The sequence below is a fragment of the Bos javanicus genome, chromosome 20 (assembly GCF_032452875.1).
Source record: "Bos javanicus breed banteng chromosome 20, ARS-OSU_banteng_1.0, whole genome shotgun sequence".
Classification (NCBI taxonomy): Eukaryota; Metazoa; Chordata; class Mammalia; order Artiodactyla; family Bovidae; genus Bos; species Bos javanicus.
The window spans coordinates 42,090,286-42,110,674 of record NC_083887.1 but is presented as its reverse complement, the minus strand read 5'-3'; the positions used below and the strand labels follow the sequence as shown (position 1 = coordinate 42,110,674).

The 20,389-nt window shown below is 39.5% G+C and overlaps 1 protein-coding gene across 5 annotated transcripts in view; it reads left to right on the top strand.

The window, feature by feature from the left end:
- CDH6 (cadherin 6) overlaps nt 1-19,976 on the top strand; it is a 148,018-nt gene extending 128,042 nt beyond the window's left edge. For 4 of the 5 annotated variants that reach the window (XM_061393812.1, XM_061393813.1, XM_061393814.1 and 1 more), the window contains 6 exons: nt 454-707; nt 7,374-7,510; nt 10,827-10,948; nt 12,009-12,126; nt 12,258-12,509; nt 18,158-19,976. In XM_061393812.1, coding sequence (XP_061249796.1) covers nt 454-707; nt 7,374-7,510; nt 10,827-10,948; nt 12,009-12,126; nt 12,258-12,509; nt 18,158-18,648 — 1,374 coding nt within the window. In that variant the 3' untranslated portion in view covers nt 18,649-19,976. Of the gene's footprint in view, nt 1-453; nt 708-7,373; nt 7,511-10,826; nt 10,949-12,008; nt 12,127-12,257; nt 12,510-12,993; nt 14,738-18,157 lie in introns of those variants that run through there. The other variant, XM_061393817.1, reaches the window with a different exon arrangement.
- The last annotated feature ends 413 nt before the right edge of the window (nt 19,977-20,389 follow it).

Sequence of the window (20,389 nt, the reverse complement as noted above, 5' to 3'; positions counted from 1 at the left end):
GAAGCACAGTCTTAACCACTGGACCACCAGGAAAGTTCTTTGACAAATTTTAAACACTCAGTGACTGTTCAGTTAAAGCCAAATGTGATAACATCTGACACAGAATACTCTTCTACGTATTTGCCAACCTGCCCCTGGTGTGGCTTCTGATAGTCAGATATAAGGACTTTTATAAAAGGGGCCTCTTTAGGTTCTCTCCTGCTTCTAGGTGCCCTCTCCTGCCCATCATAAACTTTCATTCCTGGTGCATGATTTCTGCCCACAATTTCATCAGGATTGGTGGCATCTGAACTCCCATGTCTTTTCCCAACATTATGCTGTGTAGTAATGTCTCAAAGCAATATGATCACATTCATTTATCAGTGGTTTGCATTAAAAATGGCTCATGTCTTGACTTTCTGTGTCTTGACTGCTTTAAATATGTCATTTCTTCCTCCCCTCACTTCCCACAAGCTCTTGGACTTTGAAAAGAAGAAAGTGTACACCCTCAAAGTGGAAGCCTCCAATCCTCATGTTGAACCCCGCTTTCTCTACCTGGGTCCATTCAAAGATTCAGCCACGGTGAGAATTATGGTGGAAGATGTAGATGAGCCACCTGTTTTCAGCAAACTGGCCTACATCCTGCAAATAAGAGAAGACGCTCAGATAAATACGACAATAGGCTCGGTCACAGCCCAAGACCCAGATGCTGCCAGGAACCCTGTCAAGTAAGCACGCTTCTGTGACATGTCTCTTCCATAAGTTTGTTGATTTAAATTCAAATATTCACTTGCAAATTGGAAAGGATGAATCCTTTTTTCCAATTAGTTGTATCTTCCTTTAAAAACTACTTTAAAGTACTTTTACTACCTTTACACTTCTTGCACAATATAAAATATTATTTTAGCAACTAAATAAACCTTAAAAACTCAACATTTGGGGATTGCCCTGGTGGTTCAGTGGCTAAGATTCTGCCCTCCCACTGCAGAGGGAATGGGTTCGATCTCTGGTTGGGGAACTAAGATCCGTATGCCTTCAGTCAGCCCCCAAAATTATATTTTTAATTTGGGAGGAAGGCATAAAATGAGCTGTAAGGAGTTTATTGCTTATATGGGAGTGGTACAAGGTAATGCAGTTGAATGGGCTGGGATTTCTTCTCAGGTCTTAGATTTGTCAAAGTTGGTGGAGGAAGCACTTTTAACAAAAAAGGCACTAGGCTTGAAAGTCTGTTTTTCGAGTGTGGAAGAACCTACCATATAACACTTACAGGCAGAATTATGCTCCATTTGGATGCGTAATTTTTTTCCTTTTGCAGACATGGATAAAAACAAGCACAGTTTCATGATATATGTCTGGGAAATCATGGGGAAATTAATAGAGTTGAGTCCAAATATATACCAAGTAAGCAAGCTCTATTTTCCCTGTACATCTTCACTGTAAATTACATTGTAAGAAGGCCTCATGGCTCTTTGAGACCATCATTGCTTAAGTATGCTAGAATCTTATCACAAAAGCACTGGAATCCACAGCTTCAAGCCTTTACCCATAGCTTAGTTGACTCGCTGAGAAAAGAGCTAAACCAGAATAGTATTGTGTCTATTATTCCCCGTGAAGAAAGTAAGCAGGCTGAGAAGTTGTGCCAGTGAGTCCAAAAATTTCTGCTCAGGGCACTTGCCATGTGCCAGGCTTGTTCCAGGCACTAGGGATATGAGTGAGAATAGTACCCAGTCCTGATTGCAGGGAGCTTGCATTCTAACTGGGGAAGACAGAAATAAGCAAACAATAAATATGTGACAATGTTAGTTGCTCAGTCATGTCCAACTGTAGCCTGTCAGGCTCCTCTGTCTATAGAATTCTCCAGGCAAGAATACTGGAGTGGGTTGCCATCCCCTTCTCCAGGGTATCTTCCCAACCCAGGGACTGAACCTGGGTCTCCTGAATTGCAGGCAGATTTTTTACTGTTTGAGCCACCAGGGAAGCCCTGTGATATGTCAGGTGACACTAAAGTGTAAGCAGCAAAATAAGACAGAGAAAACAAAGGGTGGGATTTCCCTGGCAGTCCAGTGGTTAAGACTCCATGCTTCCAATGCAGTGGGCTTGGGTTCAATCCCTGGTCAGGGAACTAAGATCCCCCATGCTGTGTGGCATGGCCAAAAGAAAGAAAGAACACAAAGGGCATCTGGATACTATCTTAGTGCAGTCAGGCCTGGCCTTGCTGGAAATCATTTGAGTAAAGCTTTGAATGAAAGGAAGGGATGAACCACACTAATATCTTGGGGAAGAAGGTGCCAAGAAGAGGGAAAAGCAAGGGGAGGATCTGATATCAGAGCTTGCCTGGCATATGGGAGGAGAGGCCGGCCAAGCTGAGAGCAGTCGCAGATGAAGAGAAATTACGGTATCAGGTATCAGGCAACAGAGGTTCGGTAGGTGGTGAGCGAGGCAGGTCCTACTGGGATTTGTGGGCCCTAGAAGGAAATGGCAACCCACTCCAGTACTCTTGCCTGGAAAATCCCATGGATGGAGGAGCCTGGTAGGCTACAGTCCATGGGGTCCCGAAGAGTCGGACACGACTGAGCAACTTCACTTTCACTTTTCACGTTCATGCATTGGAGAAGGAAATGGCAACCCACTCCAGTGTTCTTGCCTGGAGAATCCCAGGGACGGGGGAGCCTGCTGTGCTGCCATCTATGGGGTTGCACAGAGTCGGACACGACTGAAGTGACTTAGCAGCAGCAGTAGCAGCAGTAACCACTGTATTTTATTCTGATTGAGGTAAGAAGCCACTGGCAAGCTTTGAGCAGACTTAACTAATCCAAAACTACTGTCTAAATGGATCACATTGGTTGTTGTGTGAAGAATATTTTTTTTTGCAGATGAAAGACTTTGAGGTTCTAAGGCAGTTGTTTCCTAACTTTTCAGCCACTGAGCCCTTTGTTCAAATGAAATCTCATGGCAAGTCCCACAACTAAAACACAGAAATGCCTGGCTTATTTTCAGAGAATAATTTTAAATATTTGGGAAAAGAGACTTTCTTGTTTTATCATTCTACTGGAATATCTCCTTGGATTGCATGATGGGCAACCCAGAGTAGCCACATGAGAGCTCATGGGTCAAGGGCTCCTCCATATACATTTAACATTATTAATAAGGCAAATGGGCTTCTCGGGGAATGCTAGTGGTAAAGAACCCACCTGCCAATGCAGGAGACATACCAGACATGGGTTCGATCACTGGGTCAGAAGATCTCCTGGAGGAGGCATGGCAACCCACTCCAGTATTCTTGCCTTGAGACTCCCATGAACAGAGGAGCCCGGAGGGCTACAGTCCATGGGGTCTCAAAGAGTGGGACACAAGTGAAGCAACCTAGTACGCAGCACGCAGCACACACGCAACAAGGAATTTAAACGATGGCCTTTGCTTACACAACAGGAATAACCTTGAGTACTTTCACAACATGCTTTACCTCAAAGTTTGTGTGCTGCATAAGAAAACAATCTTAGTAAGTCAATATCAAGACCAATTTAAATGGGCTAATGCTGGAAGTTTATAAATACGAACTTTGATTACCTCTTTGATCAGTCAAACTATTTTTAATGAAAGAGATAATGTCTTCTGGGAATTTAGGCTGCATTTTTGTATCTGTTTTACTTTTATACCACATACCACTTTTACCCATTGTATTTGTTTCATTATAGGAAGTAGTTAGCTTGTCAGAAGTTAGGTTGGCTGTCAACTAATTTTAAGATTTTTTCTGCCAGTCTTTCTTTGGTACATATGGATTTCATGTAGGGACATAGATTGAAAGATAAAAATATATATAGATACATTGGTACATAGATGTATGTTCCAGTGGTTTCTTATATAGGAGAATTATAACTGATTCTTATATTCAGAAAGTACAACCATATATAGTTTTTGGTTATTCAAGACATAAATATGGAACAATTAAGTGTTAGATGCCATCTTAAGTATAATTAATACTAGAGAATTCTTTCCCAAATGTTAATTTATCATTATTTTAGCACAAATCTTTACTTCTTTGCTGCTGCTGCTAAATCGCTTCAGTCGTGTCCGACTCTGTGTGACCCAATGGACGGCAGCCCACCAGGCTCCCCGTCCCTCAGATTCTCCAGGCAAGAACACTAGAGTGGGTTGCCATTTCCTTCTCCAATGCATTAAAGTGAAAAGTGAAAGTGAAGTTGCTCAGTCGTATCCAACTCTTCGCAACCCCACGGACTGCAGCCTACCAGGCTCCTCTGTCCATGGGATTTTCCAGGGACTCTTCGCAACCCCATGGACTGCAGCCTACCGGGCTCCTCTGCCCATGGGATTTTCCAGGCAAGAGTACTGGAGTGGGGTGCCATTGCCTTCTCCGCTTTACTTCTTTAGTCACATAAAATAATTTTCTTTCAACAACTTTATATCACGTGTCCTTTGATTTACATGGAAGTCATAAAATGTCACTCTGAATACTTATTCTGAAAATTTTACATGCAAATACATCATCTTTTCCTGACCCACAAAGCCCCCTTCAGGATACATAAGACAAATTATTGAATCACAGAATACAATAAAGTTCGAGGGGAAAAAAGGAGGTACCTAGCAGAATGATCCACTCTAATCATGAAGAATTGATTACCTTTTTCCTTACCAGTTATTATGACAATTAATATGACTGACAGTAAATTTCTGAATATAAGTAGAAATTACTTTGGAAAGAAAAACAACAAACAAATGAGGCTTTGTGTGACTCAAGTGAGTCACTTTCCTAAACAACGTAGACATTTTAGGTCTTCTAATGATTTTTAAGTCCCCCAATTAAGGAAAGAAAATAATACAGAATTATGATATTTCCTAAATAGTCCTCTCTCTTTAAAATCAAAAGCCACCTTTAGGACTTCCCTGGCAGTTCAATGGTTAAGACTCTATACTTCTACTGCAGGGGTCATGGGTTTGATCCCTGGTTGGGGAACTAAGATCTTACATGCCACATGCCTGGCCAAAAAAATTAAGCAAGTAAATAAATAAAATGAAAAGCCACCTTCAACTAAAACTTCCTCACCCTTTATTTCAAAGTTTGATTGGAAAATATGATTACTTGTAAAACTTAAAACCATAGCAGGAAGGAAAGAGACAGAACAAGAAAAGATTTCTGCTGTGTATAACTGTTAGAGCTTATAAAAGCAATAAGCAGCATGTCTTAAGCTTGACATTTTTCATGAAAGAAAAATATATATTTGTAGAAAATAATTAAATTCCTTACAAAGGCTATGAATACTGAGATTTCCTTTTTGGTAATAATGTCCTATAAATATTTGTCATCTTCAAATTAAAAATGAAGAAAGGTGATCAAACAAGTTCATTGCAATTGATTAAATTCTTAATAAATGCTGATTCATGACATAAATGACAAAACAATAGCTCTTTCATCTGTTTCAATACTTTTGATAATAAGATTTATATAATCTTATAATTTATATAATCTTATAAATCTAGATTTATATAAACTGAAACTAAAATTCCAGCTTGATATATATGTATCCATTGTGAACTTCATTAATTCTCTTTAAAATCAGGTTTAAATACCCTACAATAATTGAATATCTATTTTTCAGACATCTGCTAGATGATGAAAAGAGATTTTATTAGGATAACATATATTGTTTATTATTATTCACTAGTAGTACTTTAAAACAAAATAATTGAAATAGAATCTTAGAATATAGTACACTATTTACAAGTTAGTAACAAATTTTTTTTAAATGCATAATAATTCCACACATGTATGACTAGGTAAGACATTTACTTAAAATATATTTCTACTGAGCTGACATCTTAAAATCTCCTATCATGATGTACATTTTGAGAATGCAGCTGAAACGGGCAACTTTTTTGTTCCTAATAGCCTTCACATATCAACTTTCTTCTGAGTTTTCTCTTTAGGAATCCTCTATAAAACAGGGTGTATTATATATTTTCCTCTTACTTATGGCTATTCCAGAAGCTAGTGATAAATTTATAAAGAAGATAGCATTTCTCAAAGTCTACTCCTCCTCCATGAATTTCAGTGTTGAAGACTGTCCTTTTTTGGTTTCTAAAACACCTCTTGATTTTCCTTGACTTCTCCAAACCCTCCTTTTTAAATATGTATCAAATTCTTACTCTGCTCTAGGCACTGTTCTAGTCCCTGTGGGTCTCTGTTCCTGTTCGTCCTTTAAGCAACTCAGTTCCTCGCATTTTTCCCTCTTCTCTTCTTAGACAATTGACTAGAAAATCCAGATTGTCAGTCCAAATGTTTATCTTGAGCTTCCTGGACTTTCCTAAGGCACCTCAGCCTCAACATGTCAAAACTGACCTTCCCCAAATCCTCTTCTTCATGCCTATCATTTGTAATATCACCATCCAACCATTCTCCTAATTCAGCCAGTGATCTTTATTAAGCATGAGTTGGACAGTGACACTCCTCTGCATAAAATCCATTGGAAGATCTACATCAAGTTCAAATAAACTCCAACCCATTCCCATGGCCAGCCCATCCCTCTACAGTCCCAACTGTGAATCTCTTTCCAAGCCTATCTCCTAACTCCCTCTCCAGCCTCACTAACCTCAGCCACATTTACCATCTTTTGCTTTTTCAACAAAATGATTTTTAAAATAAAAATGAGTAATAGAAAAATAGCCAATAATCCTACTTATGCACACACACGTGTTAAAGTTCTAAAGATCAAAAAGTTAAAACATAACAATTAGTATATAAACTTGATCCAAATTACGTTAAAAAAAATTTGGTGATGATACTCAAAAATCATACAACTTGTCTAGTGGGTTCTATTAAGACCTCAACTGTAAAGCAGTAATTTCTCAGAATATCTTCCTTAATGTTCAGTTCAGTTCAGTTCAGTCACTCAGTTGTGTCTGGCTCTTTGCGATCCCATGGACTGCAGCACACCAGGCTTCCCTGTCCATCACCAACTCCCGGAGCTTGCTTAAATTCATGTCCATTGAGTTGGTGATGCCATCCAAGCATCTCATCCTCTGTCATCCCCTTTTCCTCCTGCCTTCAATCTTTCCCAGCATCAGGGTCTTTTCCAATGAGTCAGTTCTTCGCATCCGGCGGCCAAAGTATTGGAGTTTCAGCTTCAGCATCAGTCCTTCCAGTGAATATTCAGGATTGATTTCCCTTAGGGTGGACTGGTTTGATCTCCTTGCATTCCAAGGGACTCTCAAGAGCCTTCTCCAACACCATAGTTCAAGCATCAGTGTTAAGTTACAGATTTTCAAATATGTGCTAAAGGTACAAAAAATTTCATGTAACCGATATTCTGGAATAGTTTTAGGATGTAAAAATAACAAATACAAAGAAAACCTTCCTAAATTCTACTCTGCATTTTCAGGTATTCTGTTGATCGACACACAGATATGGACAGAATATTCAACATCGATTCTGGAAATGGTTCAATCTTTACATCGAAACTTCTTGACCGAGAAACAGTGCTGTGGCACAACATCACAGTGATAGCGACAGAGATCAGTGAGTCCACCCTTTTTCCTCTACCATCCCCAATCCACAGAGAGCATCTCAGCAAGGGCTAGTGAAGCCTGGCTGGAACTCGTCACTGCGTATTGATGATCCTGCTCAATACATATTGAAGGAGAGAGCTCTGTAATGATTTGTACTAAATGTTTCTTCCAAACACCTGTTGGTTCAATCATAAATGCAAAGGCAACTGTGGAAGTTCTGTAATTTGGGAACAATAAAACGGGAATGCAGCTCTCAATCTAGGTACATGTTGGATTTGATTCCAAAATGCTTGTAAATCAGAGTGTCACACAAGCTGCTGAAAGAAATGGGCTCCCGGTTAGACACTGTATGTGTGTGTCAGTAGTGGGGGAGTGGGGATCAAGGATAACCTACAATGTAGGCATTGCTTAGAAATAGTTCTTTTAATTTCAGCAACATAACCAGTATTATTTTAGCAACATAATTATATGAGAAGAAAGAAAATGATGAATTTAGACAACAAATATTTGTCAGCCTTCTGTCAGTTAGCTCTCTCTATGTGCATTTTTAAAAAGAATTGCTATATATAAGCTTTCATTGCACTTTATCAATTAATATATACCAACACAATATTTATTAATTAATATTTGTTTATCAAGGAGGACTTAGTATAGAAATCTTTTGGCTATTCACCTCTTAGCTTTCTGTAGAATGTCTGTTTCAAAATTGCTACAGAATTTTTTTTTTTTTTTGAGTCACTCAGTCATGTCCGACTCTTTGCGACCCCATGGACTATACAGTCCATGGAATTCTCCAGGCCAGAATACTGGAGTGGGTAACCTTTCCCTTCTCCAGGGGATCTTCCCAACCCAGGAATCGAACCAGGATCTCCTGAATCGCAGTCGGATCCTTTACCAGCTGAGCTATCAGGGAAGCCCTGTTACAGAATTAAGAGATATAAATTTTTACTTTTCCATGGAACACCAAAGTGAGCAATACTAACCACCAAGTAATCCACAGAGTATTTAGAATGAATTTTATCACAGTCTCCATTAAATGTAAGGCAAAGAAAAACACTGCCAAAGGGATACTTCAAATAATTATACACAGTGAAACCTGTGTAATATATACACAATGTGTAGACTTAAGTAAATTAAAGAAAGAGGATTTTTAAGATAGCATTTAAATGTTTAAAAATAGACATCTTAGTTATAGCTCATTTTTTAGCTTTTGTTTTTAGAAGTTCAAATGATTTTAGCTCAGGTATCTAGTGTAAAATGGTCCATATCAAATGGTTTAATACAGTAATATTCTTTGTCAGTATAACTCATGCAATTTGAAGTGGCTGAAAGATATTGAGTAGAATAATAAGTAACCAATGTGGACAAAATGAAACATTGCTTTTGTGTAGTGGTAAGAATTTTTCATTATACATTTGTTAGGTAAGAATTTGATCTTCAGAATTTATGTGGAGGGACTACTGTGGATACAAATGACAGAGCATACTTAAAGCGTTAAAATTACAAAATTATTTCCCAGTTAAAAAGGATCATTTTTATAACATCATGAAATTTTATTTTTTACTGAGGTAGTCATCTTAAGTGTGTTTTAAGCTTTGCACTTAAAAATTTGTTTTTAATGTTTACTGTTTCTATGATATATTTGAAAATACTAGTGATAAAGGCCTTTTAAAACTCACCTTTGAAGCTCTGACTTTGGAAGAATAATGTGAGCAGTATTTTAGATGCAAAGGAACCTAAGAATCTTATTGTCCAAACTTTTTCAGTACCTTTTATGCTAAGAGTCAAGCTTGTATTAAACCAGCTCTCTCTCACTCCAGGCCAGTGTACTTGCCATTTCCTTGACCTCGAGAGCCAGAAACACTCACATGGCTTAACCCATCTCTTCATTCATGTCTCTATGCAAATGGCATCTCATCAGAGAAGCCAGTCCTCGTCATCCCACACAAAGCTGCATCTCCCTCTCTCTCCGGTCCCTTTTACCTGTTTAATTTCTCCATAGCATTTGCCATCTGGCACATTATATATTTATGTGTTTACAGTTTGCCTTCCTCCTTTAGAACAAAGCTCCAGGAAGCAGGATCTTTGTTATAGTCCCAGTGTGTCCCAGCACCCCAAATAGTGGCTGGCACAAGCTAGTACTAGATGCTCACTAAATATTTATGATGAGAACAAACAAATAGACATATGAGTGAATGAATGAAAAGACCTGAGGTGAGAGACTCCAGCCCCTGATTCTTAGAACAGGAACCTATCTTCCATACTTCCCAGGAGATTATCAGAGATGACAGCAAAAACACTCCATTTACTGCAGGTCTTCAAACACTGATTAGGCTCTTTCATTATATGAGATGAACAGCCTCAGTTTTGTGGTCAGACAGACCCAAGTTTGAATCTAGGATCCACTCTTTATTATTAATTTCTCTGTGAATGTGAACAAATTACCTAACTCCTCCATGCCTCATCTATAATATAATGAGTTTCCTCATCTATAATATGGGGGCAATAATTATATCTATCTCAGAAGTTTATAAGGATTAAATAAAATAATATAACAAAGTGTTTAGCACAATGTCTAGCTCTCAAACTAAAAAACTAAGACCATTCACAATCATTATTATCCCATTCCTTTTTCCTTCTGTCCACAGAAAAGCCTACTTCCCTGGCTTCCTTTAAAATCTGCCTCTAAAATTCCTTTTCTGGATAGCTCTTCTTTATTTTCTGTTAATCTGGGATTTATTATATGATTGCACTGTATGGGCTTCCCTGGTAGCCCAAGAATCTGCCTGCAATGTAGGAGAATCCGGTTCGATTCCTGGGTCAGGAAGATCCCCTGAAGAGGGGATAGGCTACCCACTGCAGTATTTTGGGGCTTCCCTGAGGGCTCAGATGGTAAAGAATCCACCTGCAATGTGGGAGATCTGGGTTCAGTCCCTGGGTTGGGAAGATTCCCTGGAGGAAGGCATGGTAACCCACTCCAATACTCTTGCCTGGAGAATCCCCTTGGACAGAGGAGCCTGGTAGGCTCCAGTCCATGGGGCCACAGAAAGTCATATACAACCAAGTGACTAAGCACAGCACAGCACTGACTGCACATAAAGGTAGCTTTGTCCCCTATATATTTCCTTCAGGTGTATCCTGGTCCAGAAGTACCAAAGAATCGAATTCTACTTTTTTGTGACTCTGATGATACATAATGCCCTGTGGTACTCACAGGAGCCTTGGGGAAACTATGTATGAATGAGAAAGGAGTGAGTAACCATCATCTAAATGGGATCACCCATCAACATATAAATGCCTGTTCCTTTCTTTTGGGCATTTTGCAGATAATCCAAAGCAGAGCAGCCGAGTACCTCTATATATTAAAGTCCTAGATGTCAATGACAACCCCCCAGAATTTGCTGAATTCTATGAAACCTTTGTCTGTGAAAAAGCAAAAGCAGATCAGGTGAGTTTCATAAGAAAGCAAATTAATTAACTCAGACAAATTTAGATCTTCTAATAATTCAGATGATACACAGAGCTGAAGGCAAGTTTTGAATTATCTATGAAATAAATGCCAAAAAAATTAATACTATAAATAAGAACCATGATGAATGTTTAACTTGCATAAGAGAACAAACAGTTTTTAAAAACAGGAAGTTCGTTAGTCTCACAGACTGATGCTAATCCCAAATTAGTCTTAAGTTTTCATGAAAATATATCAGTCATTGCATTATTGGAAAAATCTTTATTGGTGAGCAGATACTTTTAATTACAATATATACTGAAAAGTACTAGCTAGAACATAATTTACAATTGCCTATAATTCATAGTTTCATTTATTTACATTGCCCATCTGTACAAGTAATACAAATTCATGAATGTTTTACTGTTTTACACATTTGTCCCCACCTGAAATCAGTCTTTTCTGCCAGTGATATAAAAATTATGTTAGTTTGTCAAAATAGAAGTGCACTGTTAAAATACATGTTAAAATGGGACTCTGAAGTTGTGGGTTTTATATTCAAACTAGCTCTTTAGCAAGTCGATTGCTTATGTATATGCCAAGCTTGCATTTCTAAGCAAGCTGTCCAAAGAGTGCCTCCCTTTACTTAAGTTGCAATGTTGTCATAAACCGCTGTGATATTTTAAGCTTGTTATCACTGTAGGGCTATGTTTCTCAACCCAGGTGATTTTGCCCCACACCCCCACCCCGCCCCTCCCACCCCCGCCAGGGACATTTGGCAATATCTGGGGACATTTCTGGTTGTCACAAGGAAGAGGGTACTACTGGTTTCAACAGATGAATTTAGATTTGCTGCAATAAATACTGTTGTAGGGCTGTCCCTTGCTCTATTTCCAGCCAATCAGTTCTCTGCCTAGGGTGGATTCATTGTAAGTTTTCTAGAGGCTATCATTGTAAAATTAAAATTAGATATCATTGAGTTAAGCAATTTACTGCAAAGCTGTAAGAAACTCTTTTGAGTTAGTAAAACTTGATAACAGCTTTATGGTTTTGATTTTAGTTGATTCAGACCCTACGCGCCATTGACAAGGATGACCCTTACAGCGGGCACCAATTCTCGTTCTCTTTGGCCCCCGAAGCAGCCAGTGGCTCAAACTTTACCATTCAAGACAACAAAGGTAAATGAGCCCAAGCTGCCTGTCTGTCTATATATTTATGTCTGTATCTATATCTATCTAGTCTCATCAGAATTGATCCCATATATAACATGATTTCTGCTTCCATTCACCACTTTGCTTTCCGGTTCCAGACAACACGGCGGGAATCTTTACTCGGAAAAATGGCTATAACAGACACGAGATGAGCACCTATCTCCTGCCTGTGGTCATATCAGACAACGACTACCCAGTCCAAAGCAGCACTGGGACAGTGACTGTCCGGGTCTGTGCATGTGACCACCAAGGGAACATGCAGTCCTGCCATGCGGAGGCCCTCGTCCACCCCACGGGACTGAGCACGGGGGCTCTGATTGCCATCCTTCTGTGCATCGTGACCCTACTAGGTAAACTGCTTCTCCCTGCATCCTATCTCCCCATGCTGAGGGGCACACACTGTTACTGTGGCTCTCTAGATTTATCCGCCTCCCCCATTAAGGCATACAGCCTGATCTAGGTGAGTAGAGTTATGTGCTGGGAATCTTATGTGTGTTCACCCATGAACTAGTTTTTGCTTGAACAATGGCTATGGAGAATGAACAGTTGTGAAACTTGCCCATGTCTTCCCCCACTGAGGGAGTCGTTCCACCAAAAGAATCTCTTGTCTATCAGGCTGGGAATGAGTTGCAGGGGGATTTGAGGGCAATATAAATACACCCTTTCCATTTCATTTGTTATTTAATATGTAACCTGGCGAACATTCAGTTTTCAAAGAACAAAAGTTGTTGGGTGTGGAGTATATATGATAAAGGCCATTTCCATCAAGGTAAAGTTTAAAGATCAATGAGAAACTAGAAAGAGAAATGCAATGACTTTTTTTCTCTCATACAGGAAAATAAATAGTGGTGAATTTTCTTGAACTCAGCAAACTTGCTTGGATTCACCCACTTGAATAACTACCTTCTTAGCATTGCTCTCTGATTACCACATACACAATGTCTATTGTTTCTCAGACTCTCAAAAAATAACTTCTGTGACTAAGGAAATAAATCTGGGATCTAAAAGAAATGAATGTAATCAAATGTCTAACAGTGATTTGAAGGAAAAATTTTTATCCCCAACCAACTAATTAAGCACACAAGTTGAGCTCGGAATGCTCAAAAGTCCCTTGACTGTTATGAAATAAGAGATCAAATATTAGCTAATGCACCCCTTCAAAAAATAAAAGTTAAAATTTGTAAAACTTGCCTACACCATGGAGGGGAAAGTAAGTCAGTTAACCTGGATTTCACAGAGGCAGACCAGGGAGTCATTTTTTTTTAATGGCAATGTAGTGACTTTGAGAAGAGGAAAGGAAGACTTCCATTTCTCCAAGAAGAGAATGCCTAGGGATCCCTGCTCAAGAGTTTCATATCCCAGGTTGACTCTGCTAATTATCACAGAGCCTTGAAACCTGGCTACAGAACTGTGATTCTCTTCATCAACTAAGAGTTGGAGGAAGTATTTTAAGATATGAGGATAAATAAAAACTGACAGTTTGCAAAGACAAAACAGTGTTCTAATGGTGTGAGTCTGTAAATGTTGTTTTCCAAGAGAAAGATATGAATATTCTTTTTTGGTTTAAAAAAAAGAGGTTTTTAAATTTATTTATTTTTATTTTGTATTGGGGTATAACTGATTAACAATGTTGTGATAGTTTTAGGGGAACAGCAAAGGGATTGAGCTCTACACATACCCATTCTCCCTCAAAATCCCCTCCCATTCAGGCTGCCACATAACATTGAGCACAGTTCCCTGTGTTATACAGTTCCTTGTTGGTTATCCATTTTAAATGTACCAGTGTGTACACGTCGATCCCAAACTCCCTAACTATCCCTTCCCCCCACCATCCCCCCTGGTAAAAGAGGGTATTTTTAGAAGGGCTAAGCCTGGAGGCTGTATCATATAGAATTCCATGGATCCCTGGTCTATGGAGAAAGAGCTGGTCTTCATCTCATAGAGGTCACACTTCCCTTCTCTCATCATCTACCCACTTTCTCCACCCTCTTATTTTCCTTCTAACCAGCTCCCTATGACCTCTTTTTTCATCTCCTTCCTCCAATGAATTTGCCGTCTCCTCATTACTCCTAATTTGCCTCCGTGTTTCCCACATCTTGTCTAGTCTCTTTGTAATTCTGTACCTAATTAAAAAGGAGAAAATGGGATCTAACCTTTATTAGACTCACATCATAGGCTAGACACTGGACAGGAGGCTTTACAAATGTTTTTCTCACTTAATCCTCAGAACCATCTGGTCTATATTTATCTGCATCTTACATATGAAAGCTGAGGTTCCAGGATGTGAAGCTAAGTCACACAGCTAACAGGTGATAGAACCAAGTTTCAAACGCAGGTTTTTGCCCCCCAAGCCCTGGTGCTTCCACACTGTACCCTACTTTCTTTACAAGCTTATAGAATGCAGTGCAACTTCCACACTGAAAGAGAGCTTGAACTAAATATGAGGTGACTGAGCAAATCTGGGAGCCTGTAAGAGGAAGAAAGTGGCATTGACATAGGAGGAAATCTGCCATCAAGAAAGTGGATCATGTGGCATCTGTTGTTTCTGTCAATAAAGCAACAGTGAAAACAACTACATCTTGTGCCTCTTTGGTGCTTTCGAGTTGGCATAACTTTCGCATTGGGCACCATGTTATCGCTTCTCTTTTACAGAGAAAGAAACTGACTTAGAAAGGTCAGATTGTTTAACTGAATCTAGATCTGCTCATCTCAGATACCTTGCTACCTTCTTGTTTTATGATGGGATTTGAACACAAATTGGTCCAAGTACTCCAGCCCCAAAATTTCACTGCGGTCCTCTGGCCTCAAGGGGGTAGAGAAAAGGAAAGGGTCAGTTACTGGGAAGACAGCATATTAGTTTCTCAGAGTGTTTTTATTCCAAGTGCTTAGAAGTCATACCTTCAGTTTATAAAAGTTAGCTTTGGAAAAAAGACCTTCCTTTTAGATGATTATGCTCTCAAGAAATTCTGTTAGATGTGCCTTGGGCCAGGAAGAAAAGACAGGCAATTGTAGCAGTAGGAGAATTAGGCAGTGCACAAATGCCTTTGAATTACTGAACATGCCCTCTGTCTTCTCGACAATTGCACTTTCAGGTGTGCATAGGACTAAAAGACAAGATACGGGCAACTTAAGCTAGGGAAGAATTAGGAAGTGATAAATGCCTGCTATCTTGCCTGAAATGGTGGAATGAACCTCTGTCTGTCAGAATTTATTTCTCTGAGAGACAGTTAGCTTGATTCTATTCTCTGTTCTAAAGAATGGCCTTACTTACAGCCCTCTGTTTTGCAAATCTGTGTCACACTGGAAACTAGCATAAAAGGTAGATTAAGGGACTTCTCCTTAGCTCATTTGGTAAAGAATCCACCTGCAATGCAGGAAATCCCGATTCAATTCCTGCGTTGGGAAGATCAGCTGGAGAAGGGATAGGCTACCCACTCCAGTATTCTTGAGCTTCCCTTGTAGCTTAGCTGGTAAAGAATCCACCAGCAATGCAGGAGACCTGGGTTCAGTCCCTGGGTTGGGAAGATTCTCTGGAGAAGGAAAAGGCTGCCCACTCCAGTATTCTGGCCTGGAGAATTCCATGGACTGTATGGTCCATGGGGTCACAAAGAGTTGGACATGACTGAGCCACTTTTACAGATCTCCTTTGACACAAGGGACTTCCTTGGTGGCCCAGTGGCTAAGACTCCACGTTCCCAATACAGGGGACCCAGGTTCAATCCCTTGTCAGGGAACTAGACCCCACATGCCTCAACTAAGAGTTTGCAAGCCACAAGTAAAGATACCGCAACTAAAGATACCATATGCCGCAACGAAGACTGAAGATCCCACATGCTGCAACTAAGGCTTGGCATAACCAAATAAAACTTTTTTTACAAAAAGGTAGATTAAGAGCATCTTTCCACCCAAAACCCTGCAATTTTCCAACCACTTGGACCCCCAGGGTAAAGCGAAGGCATGTGGAGCATCCACAGCCCCACCTGACATAGCCCTTCCTACTCCTCTCTCCCCACCAACCCCACACCTCACACACTCCAAACACACCCCACTCCATGGCCTTGCTCCTAGCTCTGTCCTCTCCTCCAGACAGCACCCTGGGTAACTCCTCATCTATTTGCTCAAATGTTACTTCCTTAATGATGCACTCTCCCCCCCAAAACACACAAAAATATATGCAGCCCCTCAAACATATACAGAAGTCCTTCCCATCCTCCTTACTCTGCCTTACGTTTTCTTATTTATATTGCACTTATCATCTTCTAATAATTTCCTTATTTATTATACACATTGTTTTTCTGTCTCCATCCATCCACCACTACCACCACCTCTGCCTACCTTATTCAGACAAGACTCTTGATCAATTTTTTTCATTAACACTGCCTAGAACTCCACCTGGCACAGAGTTGGCAATAAATAAATACTTGTTGAATAAACAAAAAATATGTACCATGAATGAAAGGAATACATGAGGCACCAGGATACTCTCTGGCAGCAAAAGAGAATGTTTACATTTATACAACCACATGCTTGAAAACAGCAGAACTGCATATCCTTGTGAAATAGTCTATAATCCAGACATGCTTCAAAGCATGGTAATTAAGTGTACAAGCCTTTTAGTCTGCCTGACCTGGATTTCAATTATTTGCACACATCACATCTCTAAACCACAATTTCCTTATGTAAAATGGAGTTATAATGGTGGTACCTACTTTGTCAAGCTCATTATGATAATTCAATTAGATTCTGTATGTAAAGCACTTAGCACAGTGCTTGGCACATAGAACTGTCCCAACAGGTAACCAATTATTAATACCATTAACATCTGAAATATTAAATATATAGACACCTGGGTGTGCATATATCCATTATTATATAGGTAGAGATGCACCTCTACCAAAGGCCATTATTCTGTAATTGTTATTGTGATAATTCAATTTTCATGGCGCATAAAAACTGGACCATGTTATGGATGAAGGAGTAAAGAGATATTACTGGTACTAATCTCCCCTGGACAAACCCAGGTTAACAATGCATTTTCTGCCCCAGGTGACTGTTTTCTCTCTAAGCTGTCTCTATGTTTTTACTTTCTCATCCATATGTTCATTCGTAGATGTGTCTCTTTACAGGTAGCCAGCTGTGTTCTTCCCAACCAGCTGTGAAGAAACATCAGGAGCTATTTAAATACAGTTCTTGCTTTGCCTCTAATTTGAATTAGGAAAAATCAAAAGAACAAACATTCCAGTCAACAAACTTACAGAACATGAAACTCTGAAAGATTTTCTGTTTTAAGTTCCCACAGAAATATGTTTGTTTTGTTTAGCCTAAGCACAAATAATCTGGCACGCATACTATTACCTTTTCCCTTCAAACTGGCTGATCTTGAAGTCCAAAATGGCTTTCTGAATTGTATCTGGGTCTCTCCAGGTATTATCTGTACTTATATGTAAGAAAGGTATGCAAACATTCACATCTCTACTTTGGGCTTTAAACTAACTTTACACTTTTCTCGGGGAAAAAAAGAAAAAAGAAGACATCAGTGCCAAAGTTATTTTAGAAGTGGAGTTATGCAAACCCTTCAACACATCCCCGAAGGTGCCAGCCTTGTGCTTATAAGCAGTTTCAGAGCATTTCAGGTGTTCAGCATAATTTTCACTCTTTTTGCAGTACTCTCACTGTGGTTGAGCTTTTTTATTAGTATTTTTTTCCCCTTATCTTTAAACTAGTCTGCCATTTCAAAGCAAAAAGGAACTACTGACAAAACATGAAGGTGTTTTATCCTCTAGTTAAATTCTTAAAAACTTTCTCTCAAATATTATATAGCTACTCCATTGAGGGAGTGGGCGAGGGCCCTGATTTGATCAGGTGCGGAGGCAAGTGCAACCTTAAACAAGAGTAGTTTTGTGGAGAACTTTGAAAACTTCACTTTGTGTTTCTTCCTGATGTTAATTGGGCGGCAAATTAACTTTCCCTTCCCTTGCTGTTTTGTTTCTGCTTCCAGTAACAGTGGTGTTGTTCGCAGCTCTCAGGCGGCAGCGGAAAAAAGAACCTTTGATCATTTCCAAAGAGGACATCAGAGACAACATTGTCAGTTACAACGACGAAGGAGGAGGAGAGGAGGACACCCAGGCCTTTGATATCGGCACCCTGAGAAATCCCGAAGCCATAGAGGACAGCAAATTGCGCAGGGACATTGTGCCCGAAGCCCTTTTCCTACCCCGACGGACTCCAGCAGCCCGTGATAACACCGATGTCCGAGATTTCATTAACCAAAGGTTAAAGGAGAATGACACGGACCCCACCGCCCCGCCCTACGACTCCCTGGCCACCTACGCCTACGAGGGCGCCGGCTCGGTGGCCGATTCGCTCAGCTCGCTGGAGTCCGTGACCACGGATGGGGACCAAGACTACGATTACCTTAGTGACTGGGGGCCTCGGTTCAAAAAGCTCGCGGATATGTACGGAGGGGTGGACAGTGACAAGGACTCCTAATATGATATGTTGCCTTTTTTTTCATTTTTCAATACGACACTGAAAGATGTGAAGTGGCTATTTCTTTCTATTTATCCACTGCTCCGTGAAGGGTCCTCTGTTCTATCCGTTCCAAAAGTAAATGGCTGCAGTCCGTGTGGATCCAATGTTAGAGACTTTTTTCTAGTACACTTTTATGAGCTTCTGAGAGGCAAATGTTTATTTTTTAGTGCATCCTGTTAACCATGTCTGCCCAACAGGCGCTGGGCTGCAGAAGAGGATGGGTCGTCATCTTTTCCCCTGTACTCTTAGGGCAAGTCAAACACAGCTCAATTCCACTGGCCTGGTCTCTTACTACACTGCATTGCATTGACTCGAGGTCAGCTGACTGCTCTGTACATTTCACATGCTAATGGGATGAGGGATTGCGCTTTAATGATAAAAATACAGTTTTAGTAGAAGAAATGAGGGAGGAACCATTGTTCCTGGTGTATCAGCTCACAAGGAGATGATGAACTATATATGGGTGTGTGTTTCTGTCACAAAGAATTTAAAATGATATTTGCCCATCCTGTTTGTCCTTCATAATCTTTTTCCGGCACCAATGATTATTCAAAACATCAGATCCACCAGTGTTTTGAGATTCTCCTTCCTCTTTAGGAAATGATGCCAATTAAATGGTAATGTTCAAAAAGAACAACCAAAAAAAAAAATCTTAATACGACCTCACTCCTTGCCCCTGGTTCATAAGACATGCAAAAGTTTGCTGTTGCATCATATAAAGGGAAAGGAAAAATAGCTAATAGATGTTAACAAAGGAAATATTTAGCGTATTTTAAAGTTTGGTTTACCAAATGTATCATGGATCACTTGGAATTATTTCAGCCATCAGTAGGCTAATTACAAATAAGTCTAATCATTTAAAAAGTTCTTGAAGGAACTTTTCTGAGACAAAGTTTAACTCCTTGTCTGTAGTTGTCAGTATTATTCTAATATACTTGAAAGTAGCAGTGTGACGTACAATAACTCATATGCTTCAGATACTTCTTACACAATTAAGTTGCATTAGTAAAAGTAGATTAAATAAAACTCAGATCCCTCTCTCAGAGTTAAATGGGGAGGTAAGAGCCAGTCACACTTGAACTTGACACCCTGTCCTTCACATTCGAAAATATCCATATATTTATATAATGTGATATAGATGAATATTGAAATCATGGTGAAAACCTACATATGTTTGGAAGACGCTCTCAAAAGGAAAACTTGGATTCCCTACAACAAGGGTGTTTAAGATTGTAATTAAAATGATAGTTGACTTTCAAAAGCATTAAAATTTTTCATTGTTTTTAGCTTTGTTTCCATGGCAACACTGCCATCCTTGTCTTTGAACTAATGATAAAGTAATGGTCTCAAACTACAAACAGAAAAGTAATGTACAATCCATCGAATCCATTATTTCTCTAATTATGCAATTAGCGCCATAGTTATTATCCAGAGGACCCAACTGAACTGAACTAATCCTTTTGGCAGGTTCAAATCATTTATTTCATACGCTGTTCTAATGATTTTTGTCATTAGAATCTTACATTGTGCAGTCATCAGAAATTTCCAAAGTACTGTAATAAAAACATCGTTTTGAAAACTTAAAAAAAAACAAAAACAGGTTCTATATGTATATAATATGTACTTAAGAATATGCTGACTTCCATTAGTAGTCTTAGGGATTTATTTTCAGTTAATGTTAATTTTCTGCAGGTAATCT